The sequence below is a fragment of the Nannospalax galili genome, unplaced genomic scaffold (assembly GCF_000622305.1).
Source record: "Nannospalax galili isolate Female #2095 unplaced genomic scaffold, S.galili_v1.0 scaffold761, whole genome shotgun sequence".
NCBI lineage: Eukaryota > Metazoa > Chordata > Mammalia > Rodentia > Spalacidae > Nannospalax > Nannospalax galili.
In genome coordinates this window covers 1,809,221-1,833,449 of record NW_008346389.1, presented here as the reverse complement: position 1 = coordinate 1,833,449, position 24,229 = coordinate 1,809,221, and the positions used below count along the sequence as shown (strand labels likewise).

The window sequence follows — 24,229 nt, the reverse complement described above, 5'->3', positions numbered from 1 at the left end:
AGAGACAGAGACAGAGACAGAGAGACACAGAGAGACAGAGAATAGAATTACTAGGAGCTAGAATTAAGGGCACTTTCAAGCTACCTGGGTTGTTACGTCGGTGCTGGGATGCGAACTCTGATACTCATGATTGCATACTAAGCACTCTCAGCCACTGGGCCACTTCTCCAGTCCTGGAAGTGAGTTTTAATACCTTAATACAGCTAATTAATTTATTGAAGCTAACAGAGAAAGACTGAAAAACTTAGGAACAGAACAGCAGTCTAGGGGCTCTGTTAGTTTTTTGTGGAAATTTTTATTTTACACTTCAGAACATCATGTTGAGTTGGCTGGATTTGGATTCTTGCAAGAATAGAAGGATAAAAGCATGATACATAATATTTTCGATCTGGTAACATGAATGAACACATGACAAATATGCTAAGGTACCAAGGTTCTTATCTGGCCACATTTGACCATAGAAACTAAATTTTATTATGCTCGTGTGAAGGCCAAACAACGCTTTGAGAATCCCTAATATTCCCCTAGGCAGAGCCATTTGCTTTGTTATTTTGTGCTAAAATTCTACCTTGCTTGCATTTATATTGTTGTACTTGTCACTGTAGTGTAGGTATGCAGTCTGTTAATATTCTGTATTTTCAGGTATATCTATGAGTACACTGTTAGGATCTAGTGTTGCCTGTCTTTATACTTACAGCATAAGTGTATACCTCTAATGCCTTGCACACTGCAGACACTCAGTGAGTGTTTAAAAGAAGGAAGAAATGAAAGGAAGGAGGGGAAAACAAGGGGCAGTCAACTTGGAGCAATCAATGAGGAAGGTTCTATGTCTGTTGGCTTCAAGGATACTGTGGTGTTAAAGTATTTTCAAACATTATTTTAGAATGGTATAAGCAACTGAACTTGGGAATATTTCAGAATGTCACACTAAGTGAGGGGAGGTTATGAGAAAAAGTAGCATCGGGACACATTAGAAGAATGAAGAAGGGAAGGAAAACAGTCTACTTTCAAACTTTCTATTTCCATTAGAAAAGACAATGCTGTGTGTAGGGACTAGAACAGTGGAGTTACGGTGTCTGAGTCCCAATGTGTCTCTGCCACTTCACAGTTGTGCAACTCTGAGGCTCATTTTGAACTCATCACAATTCCTGTCATAGGCATATTTTTTATTGAAGCATGTAGCTACTGGTACCAGAAAACCTACTCTGGCTTAAACAAGTATTTACTGGTCTGAGATAACTAAGAATCCGTGTGGTCAGATGATTCCCGTTTCTCCACAGTACACATGTGGTCTGCTAGGTGGAGCTTCTGTCTGGATCTTGGCTTTCTCAGTCTGATACCAAGACACTTGCTGTAGTGTCAGATAGCACTGTCTCCAGTCACACATTCCCACAGGTATGGCAGGACGGGGTAGAACACTAGGTGACATAGCAAGGGTAGCAAGAATTTGAAGATATTTTTTCTACTTTAAAAAACAGGGAAGATTTCCCCACTCCCCATTTTTTTTCTGATTACCAACTAGAGCTAGTTATAATGGAACCCTGGAAACCAACATCTAAACATCTGACAGGACAAATAAAAAGAAAGTGAGATGGCAATTGAGAAGCCAGCCAAAATGTATGTCACTGTTGTTATAAGGCAGATTATTGCTGTGCTTCATGCTTGGCACAGCAGAAGCATTTAATAACCATTGCTGCTCTCATGATTAACTACGCTGGACTGCAGTAAACAAAATAATTCTAATATAAGTTAATGTTTCCTATGGGAAAGTAGACCAATACACACCAACTAATATTTGTTTACAAATGATTTATAAATTCATTTGTTCCTGTTATTGCTAACCCTTTCTGCACTATCCGCACACTCACTGTCACTGTGAAAATTTCCAGATAAGAGAAGTATGTTGTTCCTGGTTTTAGAACTGAAAGACTGTGCAGTAGTTTTCCTAAAATATTGATGAAAATGAGTGAAAATTTTTGTTTTAATATTTTTTTTTATTTTTTAGAAGAAGCATTTCATTATAGCTTTAATGTACTCAATAACAATTTCCAGAGCAAAGATACATCTCTTTCAAAAGTGGCTATAAAAATTTTAGGTTCACAGTTGAATTAATACAGTTATACAATATTGAACTCAGTATAAACCCTGTAAGACATGAAATTGAGTGAGGTTTTAACCTTTAAAAAAGATCTGCATTTCACTTTAAAATATACTGTTTCTTACAGAAAGACTCGTTTTTGCTAATAACACTTAGATATTGGCGCATGCGTCTCTAATCTGCATGTATCTGGTTATTACTAGTCATAGTCGGTTGCACTCAGATCCTTGGCACACACATATGGATATAAAGTCATCGGGTAGATTTCAGTGGTAATGTTTATCACCTCTAATAGTTATTTTTAATACAGTCTCCAGTGTTAAGGCTGGGGTTTTCCTTAGAGCTTCAGAAGTTATGAAATTCTCATCAGAGAAAACCCCTCAGGATACCCTGCCACTCACCCCTTTCAGTGCAGACTCTAGCTAATGGGAAAATTCATCTAATAGACTCTTACCCTCAATTTACTCTTGGAGGAAACTGCTTATTCCATTTAACACATGAACTACATTGAGAAAGGAGAGCAATTTTGGAAGATAAAATAACAGCTATGTAGGGAATCAAGTAAGGCTATGAAGGAGGAAATAAAACCAACGAAAGGAACGTTGTGGAGATCAGAAAGGACAAAAGTAATGAACTCCACAGCCAAGTCCATTATTCTGGAAAATGAAGAAGCATTTTTTTAGATGCACTAATCACAGACCGTCGTTATACATGTTATACACAGCAGAACTTAGTGTTACCTTGATCGATAAAGAGCCTTTTTCATGTTTGTAAGTAGAAAACCAAATAGTCACTTTAAAAAAATCAATTTCTATATTAGAACAAACAGAAACGTACATGGTTGTTTGAACAAATGTCATCGATATTCTGGGGGATCCAAAGGCCAATTAAGGACCCCAGGACTCCTCGAGGAAGCCTGGGAGAGTTTCCACCTTAACTGCTGCTCGAATTGTTGAAAAAATGGGCTCAATTTAAGCCTATCATTCAGTGAATATTTTTGTTTTGTTTGTAAAGCACTTGTCCTAAAATACAATCTATGAACCATAATGTTTACCTGTTTTCATGTAAAACTCAATTATTGGACCTACTATGTTAAGCGAGCCAACTAAAGTTTTGTTAAAGAAGAAAGAGTTTCACTGATTTCCCTTCAGACACTCGCATACATAACCCACTAAAGGACAATGTTCTTAATAACCAAAGGAAAATCAGGAGTATTTTTGTATTCTGCATGTTCTCTGTGTCCTGAGACAACTGTGAGATGTGGCCATGATTTCCTCCACCAGTGAATGGGAAAGTACCAGCTTTTCTCTTGAAATACCTGAGATTTAAACCCAGGAAGAGGGAAAAGGGAGGAGGAAGAGGCCCAGAAGGTCTTGCATGTGACCAGGTGTGTAGGCTTCAGAAAGGGCTTGGCTTCATTTTTCATGGTTCCTAATATCTCTCCAAAGTATTATTTTCTGTTTTTAATTGTAAAAACTCCTTCAATATATAACTTAAACTTTTAAAATAGGGTAAAATATTAGTTTCCAAGAATGCTTAAAATGTGTCATCTAAGCCTGAAGCTTTCTTTTGGACATTTTGCAGAAAATTTGAGTCTTTTGCATATGTCTTTCAGTAACATATCAAAATGAGAAATGGGTGAAAGTCAAAGTTGTGCATTCCAATTGGAAAATTAAAGAGAAATAAGAGAATAGCCGCTTTTGTTTCAAGCAAACAGCTTAAGACAATTCGAATTGGCTAGCCAATTTACCAGAGTTTAGGGTAATATAATTGCTAGACATTGTCTATAATCCCACTAATGGATTTTTAAAACTGTTATCAGAATTCATTTTTCCATGTTACTGTTCTGCTTAGGCAAGCTTCTCTTAAATATTTATATAAGCTCTCAAGTTAATCTGTTCACTTCATGCTTATTAGACTATTAAACTTTTGTTTGATATTCTTTCTATAAGGAGAAGTTATATCAAAAGTGATAGATTTTTGCCTTACTGTGGGTCAAGATAATGGCGGCACTTAATCTTTATATCTTTGAAGTAGTATCTTTTCCTTCTTTGTCTTTTTTTGTATAAATTCCAATGCCTTTAAAAAAAGATTTAGGGAAAGAGCACATCAGAAATCATAATTATTTTGCATTATTTAACACATATCGTAAGATGTTTACCTCAACTATAAGAAGAATATGCTGTCCTTGGGTGTGTAGGTAAAGGAAACTTTGGTTTCAATGACTGAACACTGAAGAATTAATACTTATTTGCAGCTGCTGCTAAGGTTGATTTTCCTCTTTGTAGTGTTGCCCATTTAAACGCAATTCTAAAATCACTTTTTTTTTGGAGGGGCGTTCTGGATGGACCTCAAGGTCTTTGGTATTACAATGCAAGAGCTCTGTCCCTAAGCTATACCCGCAGTTCTGAGGTTATTTTTAATTCCAGCGTTTGACAAGCTCAGTAATTCCTCAGGGCCCATCCACCCACCTTCTCTATTCAGTTACTCAGTTTAAGGATCTTAGTAACCATGATCATCTATCCTGTTTATACTTCTGCCATAGAAACCACTTCTTGGTTTCAAGTAAATGGATCTTCTTACTTTGTTGGTTTTACCAGGCTTATTCTACCATTTCCCACTTCTGTGTCTTCATTTACTGTACATTTTAGCTTCTAGAAGTAGATTGTAAACCTTGTGTCTCCCAGATGCTCCTCTTGTACGCCCATGTCCCAGTTAATCTCCATCTACACTGAATCAAAGAGAGTATGTGAGAGAAGCAACCTGCTCCCTCATCTTACCAGAGTCCTAGTTTGCTTTAACTGTCATCTTGATAGAACCTATAGTCATCAAGTGAAGAATTGCCTAGATCACATTGGCCTGTGGGGGACTGTCTTGATTATTAATTGATGTAGGAGGGCCCAGCCTACTGTGTGAGGTTCCATCCATAGGCACGTAGTCCCGGCTTGTATATGAAAACTAAGCATGAGCCAGAGAGTAAACCAGCAACCGTGTTTCTCTGTGGTTTCTGTTACAAGTTCCTGCCATGAATTCTACCTGGATTTATGTCAATGATGGAATGCAATCTGGAAGTGTAAAATGAGCTAAACTCTTTTATGCCCTAAGATGCTTTTGGTCAAAGTGTTTTATAGCAGGAGGATGAAACTAGAACAAAACAAGTCATTTAATTTCCTAGGACACACCACAATACCACTAGGAATGTCTTCAAGAGAACATTGACTGTTAGAATTGTTGACCAGGAGATTAAGGTATGCAACTGGAAAGAACTATTCAGAAAGTAAATAGGAATGTCAAGAATCAGAGTCCCAGTCACAAGGTGGTGTCACAGTGGGGTTCCCCAGCCCTGTTTGCTTTCTTAGGTAGATGAATGGGTTATTTGTGTTGTTTTGCTTTAGTATATACAGGGTCCTGTTTGCTATCAAGGCTGAGAGACTTGGAGCAGGAGAGAGGCTAACAGGAGCTGACTTTCCTGTTCAGTCTTGGCTCTTACATTTTCCATGCTGTGTGAATTTCCTGTCTCTTCAATTACTTTGCCCCAATGTTTCCCCTTTATGAGCACTGTGTATGTCTTATTTCTTTGTGTTCTCAGTTTTTGGCATAGTGCTGAACACATATAGACATTCAGAAGTTATCTGGATTTACACATTAGTCTAGCTGGTCTAATCAATTAAACTTTAACCACATTTAAATGGAATCTTTATATATTTACTAAAAATGTTAAATTCATGATCATACTGCAAAAGTGACACATAAATTCTTATACCTAGAGATATGTATTTATATAACTCCTCAGCAAAGAGTTTTGTTTGTAATAAATATGCACTGTAAATATGACTATTTCATTCTACTGAGAAAAAAAAAGAGACCAGAATTTTCTGGTGTTCACTTTCTGCCAGAAAATAAGCATTTACTCATAGATATTTTTTCAAGAAGTCTTACAACATAAACTCTCATAGTACTGCAAAAATCTCCTTTTTGGTCTGTGTCTTGACAGTATTCTAGGTGAATCAGTATCTTGGACTGTCTTATTGTATGGATCTTGTATTAAATATCAGACAATAGACACTATTCAAAACAGGTAATGCTAAAAATGCTTTATTTGTGGCAAATTTGAAAGGATGAAAAAATTTATGGAATTGGCCTTAAATCTAAAAAATGGTAGTTCTCTTAGGAATTTGAAAGAGAATCAGATTCACCCTTTCTCTAAGGCCATCATCCCAAGTCTCAGAGGCACAAGCAGGAGCTATGCTCCGGCTGCATTCACACTCTGCTCTGTACTTTCTCAAGGTTTCCAGAGTCACCTATGCCATGCAATTATGTCTTTATGACTTCGGCTTACACTCTCCTCTCTGTCCACCCCCACCAAGGAATTGGAAGAAGCACATGGCAGAATTTGCATAAAATAAAGGGGACTGTAAAAGGCAGGGGTAATCAGTTTATGGGCAAGATGCCAACCAAAATTGCCATTTACAAGAGTCTGTGCTTTATGATACAAATACATTTTAGAGCCAAGTAAATGCTTGAGGAGTCACTAAGATAACTGAAAACTCTGTTGAAAATTATCATAATTGATGATCCAGCATTTTGGGGTTTGGGTGGCTATGTTCTTATAAGGTTGTGTTTATAAGAACGCCTCTTGATTTTCTTCTTTTTCTGTTAGTCTTTTACCCACCTTGTCTGTTGAGAGGGGTAACTTCTCAAATTGAATTTGTCACCAACTGGTTTTATGCCAAATCAACAGTTCTGAAAACATAAGCTCTCTTTTTTTGGCTGCCTTTCCACAGAGCTTAGTTGAAAGCATTGGCTCTGATCGTCAAAGTCTCTGGTGATTTTTTGTTATGTCAAACTTGGAAACATATGTTTGATTCATTTAGCTATAGCACTTTGTTCACCTTTGCCAGTCAGTTCTGTGGTAGAGATCACTGCTACACTGTATGTTTTAGGACTGAATTTACCCCAGGTAGAGATTATAGTATTTCAAGGCATGTGGATTTTTTAATTTATGGAAATAATTTATGACTAAGAAAAAAGCTCTTAATAATACCTGACAATATGAAGTAATGAGGGCCATTTAGAATAGATTGTGAATTACATCATTGAACAGAGGATTCTTGTATTAATCATTTTAAGTTAGAAAATTTTATAACAGTACTTTAACAAACCTGTAATAAAGAAGAAAAATATGGGGTTGTAGCTTGGTCAACTACTGGCAAGGAAATCTTACTTGATTTTTAAAATGTTCTGAGAGAGATTAAAAAGCACACACATACACAGACACAGACACACACACACACACACACACACAAACACACAAAATGAAAATTTGTATCTAAACTTGAGTTGGGAATGACAGTTCTTCAAGGACGACTAGGTTGAGTATATAAATGTTACAATTTTCTTTCAATATCAAAAGAATCTAAAGAGGTAAAGATGAATGGGAAAATATACAACAACTAGCAACTAGCACAACAAGGGACAATCTTCCGTATTGTAAAGCCAGATTCAAGAACTAATGAGAAATGTTAATCTCTAATAGAAAGAAGAAATAATTTGATAGAATTCCAGACTTGCCAGAAAGAAAACTGAGCCTTTTAATTTAAAAAATAATGTCTATGTATTTGTTCCTCTTTGATCAACTTGGCCAGAAATAAAATTAATTAGATGTGCAGTTTCATCAGTGACTTGCTAATAAAGTCATTCTTCCACATTGCTGAGGGGCATATGAAATGGTACATTCTTGGATGGCAGTATGGAAATATCTATATAGGTCATTGCTCATCCTAAATTGTGTCTTCATGAAATAATCAAAGATCTACACAAAAATTTATGATTAAGAATATCCATTAGAGAACTATTTAAAATAGTAAAATGGAAGCAAGCTGATTTTCTTCTTCTGAGTAATACAAATGAATTCAAAGTTGACATTTAATATGTTCTCTGAGTATTCAATAACATACATATTAATTAATGATACAATCATATATAGCTATATATGAAGTATGATATCTGAAATATTTGACTAAATATCCAAAACCACATCAATAATTATTGATAGGCAATGGAGCTATAAGTTTTGTTAGCTTTCTGCTGCGATAGCAAACGCATGAGACCATCAGCTTATGAAGAGCAGTGGTTTCTTGTGGCTTATGGTTCCGAAGCTTTTGATTCTTTACTGGCTGGTCTTGTTCGCTTTGGCAGCACAGCATCGTAGGAGTTCATGGTAGAGCAGAGCCACTAGCCATGCAATTGTGTCAAACGAGAGAGGAGAGGATTACGTTCCTGCTAGCCCCTTCAAGGACATGTCCTACGTGACCTAAAGACTTTTCGCTGGGCCCCACTCAAATTGGAACAGTGTTCGACTTCTCAATAAGGCCACTCCAGTGAACAACCTTATAGCATGGCTTTGGGGATAATCAAAGATCTACACAAAAATTTATGATTAAGAATATCCATTAGAGAACTATTTAAAATAGTAAAATGGAAGCAAGCTGATTTTCTTCTTCTGAGTAATACAAATGAATTCAAAGTTGACATTTAATATGTTCTCTGAGTATTCAATAACATACATATTAATTAATGATACAATCATATATAGCTATATATGAAGTATGATATCTGAAATATTTGACTAAATATCCAAAACCACATCAATAATTATTGATAGGCAATGGAGCTATAAGTTTTGTTAGCTTTCTGCTGCGATAGCAAACGCATGAGACCATCAGCTTATGAAGAGCAGTGGTTTCTTGTGGCTTATGGTTCCGAAGCTTTTGATTCTTTACTGGCTGGTCTTGTTCGCTTTGGCAGCACAGCATCGTAGGAGTTCATGGTAGAGCAGAGCCACTAGCCATGCAATTGTGTCAAACGAGAGAGGAGAGGATTACGTTCCTGCTAGCCCCTTCAAGGACATGTCCTACGTGACCTAAAGACTTTCGCTGGGCCCCACTCAAATTGGAACAGTGTTCGACTTCTCAATAAGGCCACTCCAGTGAACAACCTTATAGCATGGCTTTGGGGGCAATTCCATATGTGAACTACAGCATAGATAATTTTTATTTTTTATACCTTTATGAATTTTAAATAATGAAAAATTGCTTAGTATAACCAAGGGAAAATAAATATATTTCCCCATTTTTTTAAGTTTTCTTTGTTTCATATTTTTGTGGGTTTTTTGTTTGTTTGTTTGTTTTGAAACAGGGTCTCTGTGTAATCCCAGCTGGCATGGCACTCACTATGTTGATCTCACAGAGATCTATCTGCCTCTGCCTCCCAAGTGCTGGGACTAAAGACATGTGCCACCACACCAGACTTCTTCAACTTGTATACAAACAAACCCTTCAATCTTTGAGTGTCTAGTGAATTCTGGCAATCCTATGAAGTAGATCATCTGCCTATGGCTTGAAAATAAGAATGTTTCCATCACCTTGAAAATGCTCCCAGCACGCTTCTGTTGCCATTTCATTCTCCAATCTGGCAATCTGGCAGCCATGACTCTCTTTTCTGTCACTCCCGGTTTTTTCTAGAATTCTGTGATTTTGAAATTCATCCATATTATTTTCCTAAAGATGAAGTTTTGACCTCAGTATCCAGCTCACTCTAAGAATTAGCTTTGGCATGAAGAGGCCACAAAGTCAACTGGAAAGAAAAGGAGATGGTGAAGCTGGAGATACGGGAGAGTCAGCTGTGTGGCTGAGCCTCAGTTTGTACATCTGTAAAATGAGGCCAACAGTCCATCTTTCTCATCAACATGTGAGCAGTTGTGGACCATGAAACAGAAGATGCTTGTTCAAACCACATTGTGAAGAGTCAGCATCAGCCTGCTTTATTATTTGAATCTGGTTGCTATTGCTGATGTATAGGTTAATGTGCCTACACCTTTGAATCAAGATTTGCCTTTCTATGAAATGCAGGATTCTCCATCATGAAACCATATTCTGTGGTTAAGCTATCAATGAAGAGTCATTGCAGGAGATGTCTAGATGGGGTTAGGTATTCAAGAGTGCTAAGTGGCTGGAGGTTTTCATGAATATCTGATACCTGCACCTGTCCCTTTTCTTATGTTGCTTTTCTTTTTCAAACACCTCTGTGTTCTGAGCCTGACCTATAATTGTAGTTAGAGCCTGTGAGCTCTAACTAAATAAAATAAAAGGAATTTTATTAATTTTTGGTAACATCTCTTGGACTTTTAAAAAACTATACAGTTAAAATTTAAGGACGTTAAAATGCTCTGAAGAATCAGTATGTTTTTGGGTTTTTAATCAACTATAGGCACCATAAGCCTTTTCTAAGCTGCTCGAAAGGAGTGATTACAATAAATGTGCCTCGTTCACTTTTTCTTGCTTATTCATTATGCAGTCAACAGAGTTTGACTGAGTTCACCTCATGTTCCAGATACTCTGCTATGATCTAGGGTACCGTTGATGACTGTTCTAAAGGAATTATGTTCAAATAGGAGATGGGAAGTAAATCAAGAAATTGAGTGATTAGAAATTCTAAAAGGTATAAAGGAACTCAAAGAGACGACTTCAGTGAGTGACAAAGGACAGCGAGGAAATGGAGAAATGGTTCTCTAGGGAGATGACCCTCAAACTGAGTTCCCATTCTTAAGAAGGAGTTATCTGTGAAATGCGGGAAGGGGGAAGAACAGAGAAGAGCATATACAAATGTCCTGTGGCAGGACATCCAGATGCTAAAAGGAAAAGAATACAGGTGATTGAAGGGTGATAAATAGAGAAGAGATCCAGAGTTGAGGCTAGAGAGATGGGCAGAACCAGCTGAGTCACAACACGGAAAACCAAGGTGAGGAGTAGATTGTCTCCTGATTCCATGGAGAGGACTAGATGGTTTCCTTTACAGGAGTAACCATGACCTCTTCTAATCGTGGATAGCCTCATAAAATTGAAGTGATCATTCTTTCATATGATCTGTAACCATCTGTTTACTTACATAAAAATTTAAATAAAGGACCAGAACACGTATTATAACTTTATTATTTACCAAAAATTGTTTTCCAAGTTTTTTTCCCTTGAGAAAATGTAGGATGTTGTAGAACATTATGCTGTCTTTTTCTATAGTCATCCCTCTACTCCCTTGTGGGGGAAGACTTAGAAGCTGGCACAGATATTACACAGTCAATCAGAGACACTGCATCAATTCAGCTACTGGTCAGTCTTCTAAAAGAAGCCCTTGCTGGGCTTAGAATGACAGGTCAGTGTCTGATTCATTAACTACTACATGATGTGTCATAAATTAAGGTCTCCCTGCCTATCTTCATTTTCTGACTTCAGGTTATTAGTAGAGCCTTGAAAATGTTAGCCCCCCTCCAACGCTTTGTATATTTTATATGAAGGTCAAATAGTCTTGAATAATTATCATAATTTTATTTAAAAGATTACATAGATACTCTTTTTTTTTATCCACAATGATAACCATCACATTTTGGCATCTTTGTGTGGCTGAGGCGACCAGTTGCTGTTCTAGGTGTGTAAAGTGGCATGCCTTACTAGAATATCTGAAACTAACTCAAAGTAGGGATTTTTATACCCTAAAACTTTGCAATGTATCAGGAGTTCATATATGAATTAAAAGCATGGTTCTGAAAGTTACTGGATGAATTTGGACATTTGACTTTTAATTTAAGCATGAGTTTTCTCATCTAGAAAGTGTAAGTTGGATGGTAATAACTAAATGAGTTTATATGCATAAAAAACTGAACCTATTGTACAAACTTTATAGAAACATTCATTTTCCACTTAATAAATACCATCCTGAAAGTCAGGTTTTGAATATTGAGCATGCCGAATGAATATGGACAGTCTGTAGAGGTCTGCCCACTGGGACTATGAAGTGCAAAAGGCGAGAGCAGAAACCAGCCTGAGCAGCTCCTTGGGCGGACTTTGCTCCCTCTGTGCTGCCTCTGGTGTTAGGTTAGGTCCCCAGCATCACTCTACCTCTTTTCTGGCTTATCAGATCATAATGCTGATTTCTTCATTGAAAGTCACAAGAACCTTTCTTAAATCTTTTTTTTTTTCCTTTTTGAGTGCTATCAGCATCTTGTAGTGGGTAAGATTCTGTAACAGATTATAGGACCAGATGAACCTAGACTTAAGTTCACCTTGGGTCAAGTGACTTGCAGGCTTCTTGAAACTATTCATTTGTCTGTAATTTTGAGATAATCCTGTAAACTTCCTAAATTTGTTATAACAAATGAATAGACTCAGCACTTAGATGGCTTGATACATTATATACTTCATAGTACTCAAAAGTTTCCAATCATTTCAGCATTCTCATAATCAGGTCTATTTTAAAGATGAGGACTTATAAAAGTTATGTTAAGTTCCTGGTGACTTAACATGGATTCAAACCCATTTCTTCCTGACTTCAAAGTTCATTCAATTTGCAATGATTTTATTCATCTTCATAAGAAAAACAAAACAAAACAGAACAAAAATTGGTCAAATGACTGTCAAAAACTAAAATTATCAAATTCCTGCACTACTTTTATTTAAAATAAAATGAAAGACTCGTGGTTATTGAAAATAAAATAACAGAATAAATATAAACAGTGATGCATTTTCTGGAAGAATTACAAAAATAGACAGCAAGTACAATTTTCATTAGCTTTCTTCATTAAAATCCTCTCCCAAGCAGTGTTATCACTTTGAGGATTTTTCTAGATCACAGCATGTCTCTGTTTCCCAGGTGAGCAGACCTTAGGGTCTAATTCAGAGCTGATTATTAGCATCAGAGGCTCAAAATGCACAAGGCAGGGTGTGTGGCTGACAGAAGCTCTCAGCTCTCATTGGTAGGAGTCAGAGGGTGTTTGTGTAGGTATGTGTAAGGTCTGAACTTGAATTTTTGTATTTCTGAGCCTCCAGTGGCCAGTAAATCTGTCTTAAGCTGTACTACCAACAATGTATCACTGAGCTTCTCCTCAACTCACACAATTTATTTAAGTAGTAATTAGAGGTGACTGCTTGAATATTCCAGCTGTAAAGGTATTAACTGAGCTCTTTACCAACTTGGTCAGACTAATGGATTTCATAACAAATTTCTCCAAGATACTTAAATTCTCTGTGCAGTGGTATATCTGTTTTTGTATATGTGTATGTTACTGATATCTAAGCTTAGAACAGAGAGATTTGCAATAATGAATAGCACCTCAAATATTAGGGTATCATGAATATGAAGCAGTTAGACATGAATATCTCAAGTTCTCATATTTTTAACAAGGCTCCATGGACTCATTAAAATTTTAGAATCATGCCCAAAATCATCCCCTTTGTGAATGATTATAATAGGTTTTTCAAAGCTAAATGAGGGTGTGTTTTAATTCTTGGTCTTTGAATATTTGCAATACTCTGTGTGTGTGTGTGTGTGTGATGTTTTTGCTTTTAGTGATATACAAGCTGCTTATGTGCCTTTGCGTTTCCAAAGTAATGCATTTTTAGATATGAAAGTTTCACATTATATTCACAGTTGTATGGTCCCCTCTCAGCTACAGAGAAGAAAGCACTGAGGAAAGCCGGGTGTGGTTCTCCTCTATGTTCTCAGGAACTGCTCCCCCTACTGGAAGGAGAACAAGGGAAAAGAGAAAACGCTTTACATTTTATTTGTTTTAAAGTGTCCTTCCTCGTATTCTTCTTTAGCATACATTGGGATTGCTCCTGGATGTTTCCATTTAAGACCTAAGCATCACACGATCCTGAAGGATGTACTACGCTTCTTTAGAGCAAAAGTCATAGGACAGCACGTATGACTTCAACAAGGATAATCATAAATTACTAGTATTTTTGAGCTTTTGTAACAAACAGTATCCTCTTTTACCACTTCTGAGCATATTAGCTATTAGTTTCACAATATTCTTTCAATATAGATTATGTTATTATCCCGTTTGTAGATAAGAAACCAAAGTGTGATGACGTTAAGTGACATTCCCAACTCTTCTTGTAGATGGTAAAACTGGGTTATATTGGGCACGTGGCCCTTCCTCTTCACCGTTGTGCTAAGCAGAGTCGGTGAAAGATATAATTCATGTTAATAATGTTAATCACAATCATCTTTATTTGTGGTGTTTCTAACTTTCAAATTCTGAAGGTGGAAAGTACAGTATATCCTGTTTCAATACTGAGAAACTAAGGCTTTGATAGATTAAGTGACTGACTCAGGCCTACACTGAATATGAGGCAGAATTTGAGTTTGGAATGATGTTAACCTCAAAGCTATCGGATGAAAATGAAGATAGAGCAAGCCTGCTTTCTTAATACAAGTGTGGGCTTCCTACTAGCCCACTGCCACCTCCTTTATAAGCCAGGGTCAATATTTTTTTTAAAAAAAGAAAATGACACTTATTGGTTCAGTGTGTGTGTGTGTGTGTGTGTGTGTGTGTGTGTGTGTGTGTGTCTGTAAGAGAGACTGCCATTTTTGATCAGCTATCATAAGTGTTGCCTATACTTATGAAATTTTCTAAAGAGTGTCAATTGCTAGTGAATTTCTCTTCAAAGCTCCCTCAAAGATTATTATGAGAAGGATTTACAGGGATTAGAGCATTACTATGTTTAAAACATCAGTGTGGCATAATATTGATCATATCCCTGAAGAGGCTATGTTCTTATAACCCCAAAGAGGACGTTCTACTAAGAGCTGTACACCTATTTGTAAAGAAGGATTAATGTTCCAAGATGTCTACTGTGGAGAAAAGATTCTACAGCCCTATTTGAGTGCAGTTTAGGAAGGAAGAAACAAGAAAAGCAGTTGGTGAACCAGTCTCTGAAAAGCACTTGAAAGTCACAAGGAGGTACATTTCACCGCAGTCTAAGGAAGAACTTTCTGTCGTTTGAAGTTGTCCAGACATGCAATGATCTTCCTCAAAACCTCACCTACTTCAAGCAACCATAGGCATCAACAAAGCCTGGGAATCTGGGGAACAACCCGAGTGATACAGACAATCATTATAATTCTGAGATTTTGCTGTTTTATATGAAAGGAATGCTGTTTAGGCCAGTTAACACAATGAGTAGTTTATTCTAATACATCAGTCTATTTCAGAATCTGTTATCTATAAAATATGCTCAAAGGGGAAAATTCTTCAAATGGAGAAAAAAGTTATTTAATCTATTTGAAGAACAACATATTTGGAAACAATAACAGCCTTATAGATCAATGAGATCTATAAACATCCTGATCTATCTGGCTACTGTCCTTTCGTCCATAGGCTTTCATGTTAGCATGTTTACATCTTAGGGACATCATAGAGAAGACTGAGAATGATACCATGCTCCATCAAAGTGTCATGATTTTCCTCAAGACAGAGAGCATGGTCTTGAAGGAAGAAATATAAAATGATTATAGTTGTGGTTCACTATTAGCAGAAAGACTGAGCACAAATCTTACCAGGATTCTTTTTAAAATTAAAAATTTTTTTATTATTTTATGTGTATGAGTGTATCACTTGCATATATATAAGTGCATCCATGTCAGGCAGTGCCACAGAGATCAGAAGAAGGTGTCAGCACCTCTGGAACTGGAGTTATGGACAGTTGTTAGCCTCTACATAGGTGCTGGGAACTGAATCTAGATACCCTGCAAGAGCAGCCAATACTCTTAACTGATGAGCCATCTCTCCAGTCCCCCTGATCAGGGTTCTTAAATACACCACTTCCAAAGGAAATAGAAAAGGCAGATTATCAATGGGCAGAGTCTGGTTTATGTAGCATAGAATGGAATGGAATGGGTGTTTATTGAAAGGCGCTGTTTAGAGTACAAAAGTTTGGTACATACAATTTGCTATTTTTAGTACTAAAAGGTAATCTGTTCACACAGTTTAAGGCCTGTTAGTGTTTTTTTCTTTAGATTTGTAAACACCAACACTCAAGATTTAAAATGAACATTTTGAACATGTGAGAGACTTACCTTGGTCCGGCTTGCTCTTCACTGCTTTTTTCCTCACTAGGGTCCTCCCTAAAAGAATGGACGACCTCCTTCCACGTGGAAAATATCATTTCTTCTAAGTGAAAAGGAGGAAAACCCCTCTTTAAATATTTGACAGCAAAGAATCCTGGCCCAAATTACCCCAATGGCAGGAGGATACCACCTTCAGACACTCATTTGAGTAGCTCCTTTTGATCTTTGTCTCTTTTGCTGTACAGATTCTAAATCTATTCCCTGAAGGTTTTGTGTTTACTCTTCTGGTTGCTGTCAGAGAAGCTGTGAGTCCTACTGCTTCCTCATTCCACATAGAACCTAACTATTTTCTTTGACCAGTGTTATTCTTAAAAATTAAAGGGCTAAGAGGATCAAGACTGGTCTCAGAATGATGCTGTTATTTTTGTGGGTTCTTAAGATTTTAGAATAGTGAGAGTAAGAGTAGGCAACTGTAATGATCTTGCCTTTCGCTGGAGCAGACGTCTCACAACTGCAAAGCAATCACTTAAGGGCATTTAATAGCTTAGAAATGCTGGCTCCTTGTAGCCTCACTGAAAGCGATACCTTGCAATGTGATGATTACCATTCTGTAATAAAGCCTGAGGAAAGTCCTGTTGTCTTTGCAGTCCTCTGCTTTCCTCTTTACTCCATTTATGAAACTCATGGTATCATAGAAAGCATCCAGGTTAATTTATCTTGCTTGATTTCATTACCTAGTACTGAAAGCATACATACTTGAGTGTTCTTAATGGAAAATGTCAGTGGATTTCCAGCCTAGAATTGACAAGTTGCTTAGAAGATGAATCATGGTAGAAGGGACTTAGAATATATCAGGCACCTAAGTGCTGCACTGGTACTAGCTTAACTCTTCACAAGAACCCTAGGTGGTTATACTGTCTCCATTTCATAGATAAAAGATTCCAAGGGACAGATTAGGTAAGTTGTCCAAGGCCAGGGTCAGAATTAGAATTTGAACCATACAGCCTGATTTCAGGATTCAGGCTGTTAACTGCAACTTCAGTGCCATACCGTCATGATTACCCCATTCTTCAGGCTTTTATTTCAACTCTATGTAGGTTAAATGACCAGAAAACTGAGGTAGTGGTTTTATTGCTATGGTCCCAATTATGAAAGAAATGGAGTTGGTGTGTCTTTACAGCTCAGTAAAATGGTTCTTCTCAAGGCTCCAATTTTACTAGCTATATTAGACACTATTAACTTCTTTGGACTTCACTTGCTTAATCTGTGACACAGGGATATGATAGTGGCATCTGCTTTGGAGGATTGCCCTTGACAGGAGTTTATATAACACATTTAAAGTACCCAACACCATGGCTGACATGTATACACACTGCTTGTTAATATTTTTAAACTGTCTTTAACACACTATGGAAATAGAATGCTGACAGAAAATGAGATGTGTGTGAGTTCAGTTAAATTAATACTACTTTGATAGGAAATAATCAGATACATGAATTTGCTGTTCAAGTCAGTGGTCTGTGTTCCATCAAAATAATAGCTTTTGTGCAATATTCTTCTGTCTCTGACTCAGGAGCACTTTAGGAGATAGACAATAATAGATATGTCAGGTACTTATTTGTTACATTCTAGGAGATATGTTGTCCTTGATTCTGAAATGCAGCCTTGTATCACATCTGCTCTAGAGTCTCTTGATTTTGCCTCAGAATGCACACAGTCATGGAGCAGGGACTTACCCATCCCCTCCACTCAATTAGAAATGGAAAATCTGTACAGTTACAGGGAGGGAGATAAAGTGGAAAATACAAGTATGCTAGCAATGTTTGAAGGATTTGAGGATTCTCCTGGACAGAGTCTTTGGTCCATACTCCCACTGAACTTTAATGTCTGGGGAGAGTGGGTAGCTCAAATGAAGGGTGTGGTGGTAAACTCCTCTCCTAGCCCTCCTGAGCGTCCCTTCTCTGAGTGAAATGAAGTTGAAAAGGTCACCTTTATTCTCTTTCACCACATGAGCTTTAAAAACTATGCACTCTAATGCAGCTACTTTTTCTTAAAGTCTTTGTAGGAAAAATTTGGGGAGGGGGGAGTGAGAATGAGGAAACCATCTTATATAAACAGCATCCTGCACGGCACCTTAAGGGTTAAACTTCTTGCAGAGAAAGAATATCTGGAGGCTTTCCAGGAGGGGATAGCCCCCAATTTAGAAACTTCCATTGCTAAAAGGTAAGTCACAAATGCATTCCTTTGCACGGCTTTCTATGAAAGGGAAAACTCGTTGCTCCCAGCGAGTGTGTATGTGAGTTTGACTCAGCTGTCTGCCCATCTATCATCTATATGGTGCTTGTATCAGGGTGGACTGTCAATCACGGTTAATAAAAACCCCGGAACACGGCAGGGATCTCTTTTACTATAGATCCATTTGACGATAGCTCTCAATTTATTATGTCACATAAATCAGAAAGGAAGCATTTATCTTATCATTCAGAGGCATCCCTGCTCCCTGTGTCATAGCCCCTCCCCCTGCACCAGTTCCAGCCCCTCAAAGATGCTTTGTGCAAGAAAGTGTAAGTTCTCCCTCTGGCTTGATTTTTGTTCCTTTTTGCTCTCCTCCTGGCTACCCCCCAAACAAAGCGAGCAAAGCAAATGGCCCGGGTTCCCCCTCAACGCCTGACCTGTGTTTGTTGGGAGGAGAGCAGAAGAGAGAGCGTGCATTCTGGAGCAGGCTGCTCTTACTCCGACCACAGGCTGTTTTGTGCAGGCTGTCCCTCTCCTTCGAAACCCTGCATCCCCTCCCCGAAGCAGCAGGCAGTGTGCCTCCATTCGGCCACATTTGGTATGCATGAGCACGGCTGCGGGGAGAGGGGAGGTGGCTTTCTTAAGAAGGTTCAGGGGCTCAGGAAAAGCCACTTGACTAGTCTCCCAAGTTCCAGGAAGCCTCTTTCTTCCCTAATGGAATTTAAAGGTGTGGAGGTGACCATGGGATGCCAGGGCCGTGGGGGGTCGTTTATTTTCTAGGCATTGCTCAGATTTGCAGTTTCTTCTTTTCCCCGTGGAATTTGGAAGGGGTCATGAATCAAACTGATGCTTCTCGACCCCTAAATTGGACCATCCGGAAGCTGTGCCACGCAGCCTTTCTCCCATCTGTCAGACTTCTCAAGGTACGGTAACTTGCTGCTTTGAATGGCTCTTACTGTGCTTTTCAGGTCTACTGACGCCCAACTTCGCACTTGGACTGGGACGCCAGTTTGGGGGAGTGCAGATGCATGCAATGCAATTCTGGCTGTGTTGCCTGTGGCTGGAGAGAGTTCTCAGCAACCCCACCCTACCCCCACCCCACCTGGAGGATGGCCTGAGCCACACTTGAGAATGAGATTATGGTCTCGGTGATGGGGCTACCTGTGCGCGCCCCCACCTTTATTAACCATTAGTCCACCAGACAGAATTAACTTCTTTGGGAGGGTGGAAATAATAGTGGGCGTGAAGTCTTTTATTCCCCAGCATTTGTCTCGGGGCTCTTTTTTTCCTTCCCGGGGGAAGCCCTTCGACCCACTTTCCCTTAAATGGAACCCAGGAGAACAAAGGATTCTCCTCATTATTTTAGAAGCTACATTGTAAGGTGGTCAATCAGGTACAGACAAAGAAAGAATGAGCCTTATCCCATAGCGACTTTTTGGTGCCCCTAATTTTTGAAGCTTTGGTAATTTCTGTCTCTTGGTCTCTCCAGTGGAGTCGGTAGTGGAAAAGTATTGTTGAGCAGACATTGAACTAAGGTCTCTCTAGCTCTGAGTCACACAAAAGATTTCTACTACACCTGAGTGGGAAATGCCACCTTATGTCCACAATGCTCTTGTTTCTAGATGCAAATATATTAAAGTTACTAAACAAAGTCCACATAACTCCTTAAGAATTCACCTTCATCATCTGCCTGACAGAGAAGGAAATAAAAATAAAGTGCAAAGGTACAGAAGAGAAATATTTCTTCCTGGAAAGAGAATCACCTAACGTTTTGGGGGAAAGTGTCCATCTCTGAGTGTTTTACAATAGTTCACCAGCCAGGACAAGTTCTTAGTTCTCTTTTTCATATTATATATGATCTTTTATTTAATTGCTAGTGGTCACTGAGGGAACTGACTGAAATGGAGGTTTTTGTTTGTTTATTTGTTCTTATTCTGGTTAAGTTCGATGTGGATCGTTAATTCCATAGAACTAAGTGGTACTTCACAACAGAGGCACCCATTGCTTGAATTTTCCTGACCCTGTTAAAAACACAAACTGGCATTAACTTTCACAGAGCCTACCCCCAAGTACCCTTCAAACCCCATTTTATGGTTGTCATGGTGATGACTTGCTTCCCAAGGAGTATTTGGAAGGAAGAGCATTTGGGGTCTGGGGAGTAGAAGAGAAGGTTCCTAGGATTATGCATGCTTTTGCTGTATTCGAGCAACATGTGTGACATGGCATGAAGTGAATGAGGTCAGACAGTTAACATCTATGTGAGTGTGGCAAATTAACTGTGGCTGAGAAAGTGGAGCCCATGTGCAATGAGAACCATCTTTTCAGTTAAAGTCATTCACTGGCTTGACCCCAAAATAATGCCTTCTAACTCCTCTTATTTGTATATATTATTAATGCATATGCAATATGTTATTAATTAGTACTCATTTTTAAAAGAAACTGTTATTAATTTACTAGTCACAAACCCAGGAGAGAAGTATATATTTGAGATAGATAATTTATTTTTAGAAGAGCTCTGTCACCTTTTAAAATTGAAAACACATACGCACACACGCACGCGCGCGTGCGCGCCTCGCGCGCACACACACACACACACACACACAGGCACTATAACCAGGAGACCAATGCTTTCATTTCCATTCAACTCCATCCTTCCATTTATTCCATTTATTAATGTGGTACTTGATAACACTTCATCTAATAAAGGACATTAGTGAGCATCCTTTCACTGTTTTCAATATCTGAAAGACAGGATGCATTTTACTAGAGAAATTTCCTTCTGAATGACATCTTGACATCTCTGTGTTGAGAGATCATAGCTAGCCTATGAGACTTCATATAGTAAGCACATTTCAAATTCTTACAAGCAAACAAAATGACACCAAATTCTTCCAGCAATATGTAGGTAAAAGTACAAGCTTCTTTTGCGTATGTATCGTCCACATGAACACAGTGGTGTGGATTTCCTCCCCTGGGTTATTGCGGTCCTGTTTGTGCTTTGCTTAGTACCTATGCATTCTTGTCCTGCTTTTATTTTCCTAGTAAACTGGAAGCTCCTGAGTAAGAATTTGCATCTTTGGGTAAATGTTCTTCTTGGCTTAGGCTAAACATTAAATATTTAATAATGGTTTTTCTTACAGTCCATTGCTTACTTTCTGCTTCCTGCCCCTCCTCGCACCTCAGACTGTCACTCTCCCTCCCCCACCACCAGGTTAAAGGATAGGTGGGTTCATATCCAGAGTTATTGAAACCTTTAACTAACAAAGCCAATTCCTCCATTCAACAGGTAATTTTTGTTCCTTTTCCAACTGTTCTGATGCGCTTTGCCCTCTCTAATGTCCCTACTTGTCAGCAAATGCCCGATGACCTGATTAGATTTAGCTAAACAATGGTCACTCCCCAGTTCTGACAGACTGGGATCAAGCCAATTTCCTTTCCCATTCTTTAAAAAGTATGGAGATTTTGCTAACTTACTTTGGTACCATATTAATAGTTAGAAGTGGCTTATATCTAATTTTTGTATTTCCCACATCCTGATAGAAATAGGACTCTAAAGGGGTACGGGCCACCTCTAAAGCATAATTAACCCCAGTAAATATTATAATATACTTATTCCTTCAGAAAGCATCTCATTTGTTGTTTTGTCCATCCCAGAGCAAATTTTGAACATGCCAAGCAACTCTCATTCTGATTTGGGGGCTGCATTTGGAAATAACACTTGAAAATGAGTTTCTGGACAGCCACTTGGTGATGACGGCCAAATGACAGCGCCTGCTTTGAAATGGATGCGTTTCAGATGGAACCCTTTCCAGATGGTTTCTCCTCTGCTGTCATTTGCTTCATTCTTGTATGGTTCAAGGCTTCATTCTGCAATTAATCATAAAAGTCATTTGTTTCAGTGACAGAATGTTCTTAGCATATTTCATAGTCATTATCAGGTCTGTCTCTGCCATTGTTTTATTTGGGAGATTTTATTTTGGTAATGTGTTGGGTTTGAAGATATATTTAGGGCAGAGAGTTTTCTTAGTAGTGAAGTCTAGGCAGACTTTCTCAAGGGAAGGCTTCTGGAAAATGGGTAGTCTGGAGGGAAAAGGAAGCGATGTAACAAGTTCTGAATACTCATTTAAGTCAACTTGTTAATAAAAAGTATATGATCATTTTGACTGCTGAGACTTTGAACATTTTATACTCAGCAATGGTATGACTTTGAGCAATGTGAGCAATGTCAAAAATAGAATAAAGAGGTGCTGCAGAGATGGCTCAGCACTTAAGAGCACTTGCTGCTCCTCCAGAGGACTAGAGTTCATGTCCCAGCACCTGAGTTGGGCAGCACACAATCACTTGTAACTCCAGCTCCAGGGGAACCAACACCCTCTTCTGGCTTTTGTGAGCACCGACACACATGCACATACCCACACACAGACACACAAATATACATACACAAAAATAAAAAACAAAATAAATATTAAAAATAGAATAAAGAAATTACCTCTGGGAAAGATAGATCTAACCACATTATTTTAATTCCATTGTCTTGCTAACCAGCTGTGTGACCTTGGGTAGGTTAAATAGTCTGTAACATGGAGTTCTTTTTTAAGTGAAGGATTTTGATCTTGATTAGATACCATAGTGATTCCCTACAATGAAGCCTGCATGCTCCCTGGGACAGGAGAAATACAGCTAAACAATTGGATATTGAAGTAGAAAGAAGAAATAGGAAGAATGAGCAGTGAGATTTAAATCACTGAGAGCCTTGTCTGCTAAGATAAGGCACTTGACCGTTACCCTAAAACTGAGGTGTGTACTTTGTTTGCAGTGGAGTGACTGCCGTATTCGGTGTTGTGTAGTTGCTCTGCTTGTAGGGTCTAGACTGAGTCTGCTGTGGCGAGTGGAAGCTGAGTGATTAGATTAGAGACCTGGAGAATCTCTAAGAACCTGGGCTAAGACCAAAGTAATAAAAGTAAATCAAATAGGGACTCGTTATAGTGATTATTTGTGTTGGAGGAAAGAATCTAGGATGACTTTTGAGCTGCCATCTTTGGGGTCTGATTGGATGGAAGTCCCAGTGCTTGAGAACAAACGTCCTGAGAAGGAAGGACAGAGCCACTTGTGGTCCTCCCGGTGAAGCTAGAAAGTCCTGTCATTTGCTGACTCTAATAAGACTGAGGAAAATTAAATAATGCACTTCTCTGTCAATAATGCGGCTCTCGATTATAGTTCCTAATGAAGCACAAATAGCAAAAAACCTTGAAGTAAAAATAATATGGAAATCAGCAGTAGTAGCACTTTGAATGTAATCTATCTTGTGAAGCTATGGACAGGTTTGTCCACTAATGTCCCCTCCTTGCAGGCCAGCTTGTTGGGCTCCAGTCAGTTCATACTTGTTCTATTTTTTCTCTCCTTTCTAATTTTATGCACATGAACTAATGAATGTAAAGTGGGTAGCTAAAGGCAAATACTTGAAAAAGCAGTAATTCAATTAGGGGATAAGGGAAGCCCCAGTTCTGCCAAAGTGCTGAAGTCTAACACTTCTATATTTCCATATGAAGTTAGCCCTGTTCATCAGATTGTTGCTGAAGCATAGCAAGAGTCTACTGGCCAGAGAGATTTGCTGTGTCTCCTACAGTTGATGGGAGTTATTACAGAAATGGACTGCTCTTTGATGCGCTCAAATTCTCAAGGAACAATTGAGATTCATTTCATTCTTTATTTCTATGTTTTTGAGAAAGAGTCTCACTCTGTAGCCCAGGCTGGCCACCAACAAGTGGCTGTCTTCTACCTTGACATACTATGTGCTAGAATTACAGGCATCCGCTACCACACCCACTCTCAATTTGTTTTAAGTGTATGCCCCCCCCAAAGGTCTTCCAATCCCATATAAAATTCAGACTCCTCTAAGAGAGGTTGAATAATATCAAAACTCAGAATTGTTGCTTAGTGAGGACAGATCACAACTGAACCATAGTAAGCAGCAGTTAATTTCCACGCACAGAG

The 24,229-nt window shown here is 38.4% G+C and overlaps 1 protein-coding gene across 19 annotated transcripts in view; it reads left to right on the top strand.

Annotated features, from left to right (window-relative positions):
• The first annotated feature begins 18,544 nt into the window (after nucleotides 1–18,544).
• The window catches only part of Trpm3 (transient receptor potential cation channel subfamily M member 3), a 559,244-nt gene continuing 553,559 nt past the window's right edge, over nucleotides 18,545–24,229 (top strand). For all 19 annotated transcript variants that reach the window (XM_008842767.1, XM_008842777.2, XM_008842766.1 and 16 more), the window contains exon 1: nucleotides 18,545–19,158. In XM_008842767.1, the coding sequence (XP_008840989.1) occupies nucleotides 18,982–19,158 (177 nt within the window). In that variant the 5' untranslated portion in view covers nucleotides 18,545–18,981. The remainder of the gene's footprint in view (nucleotides 19,159–24,229) is intronic.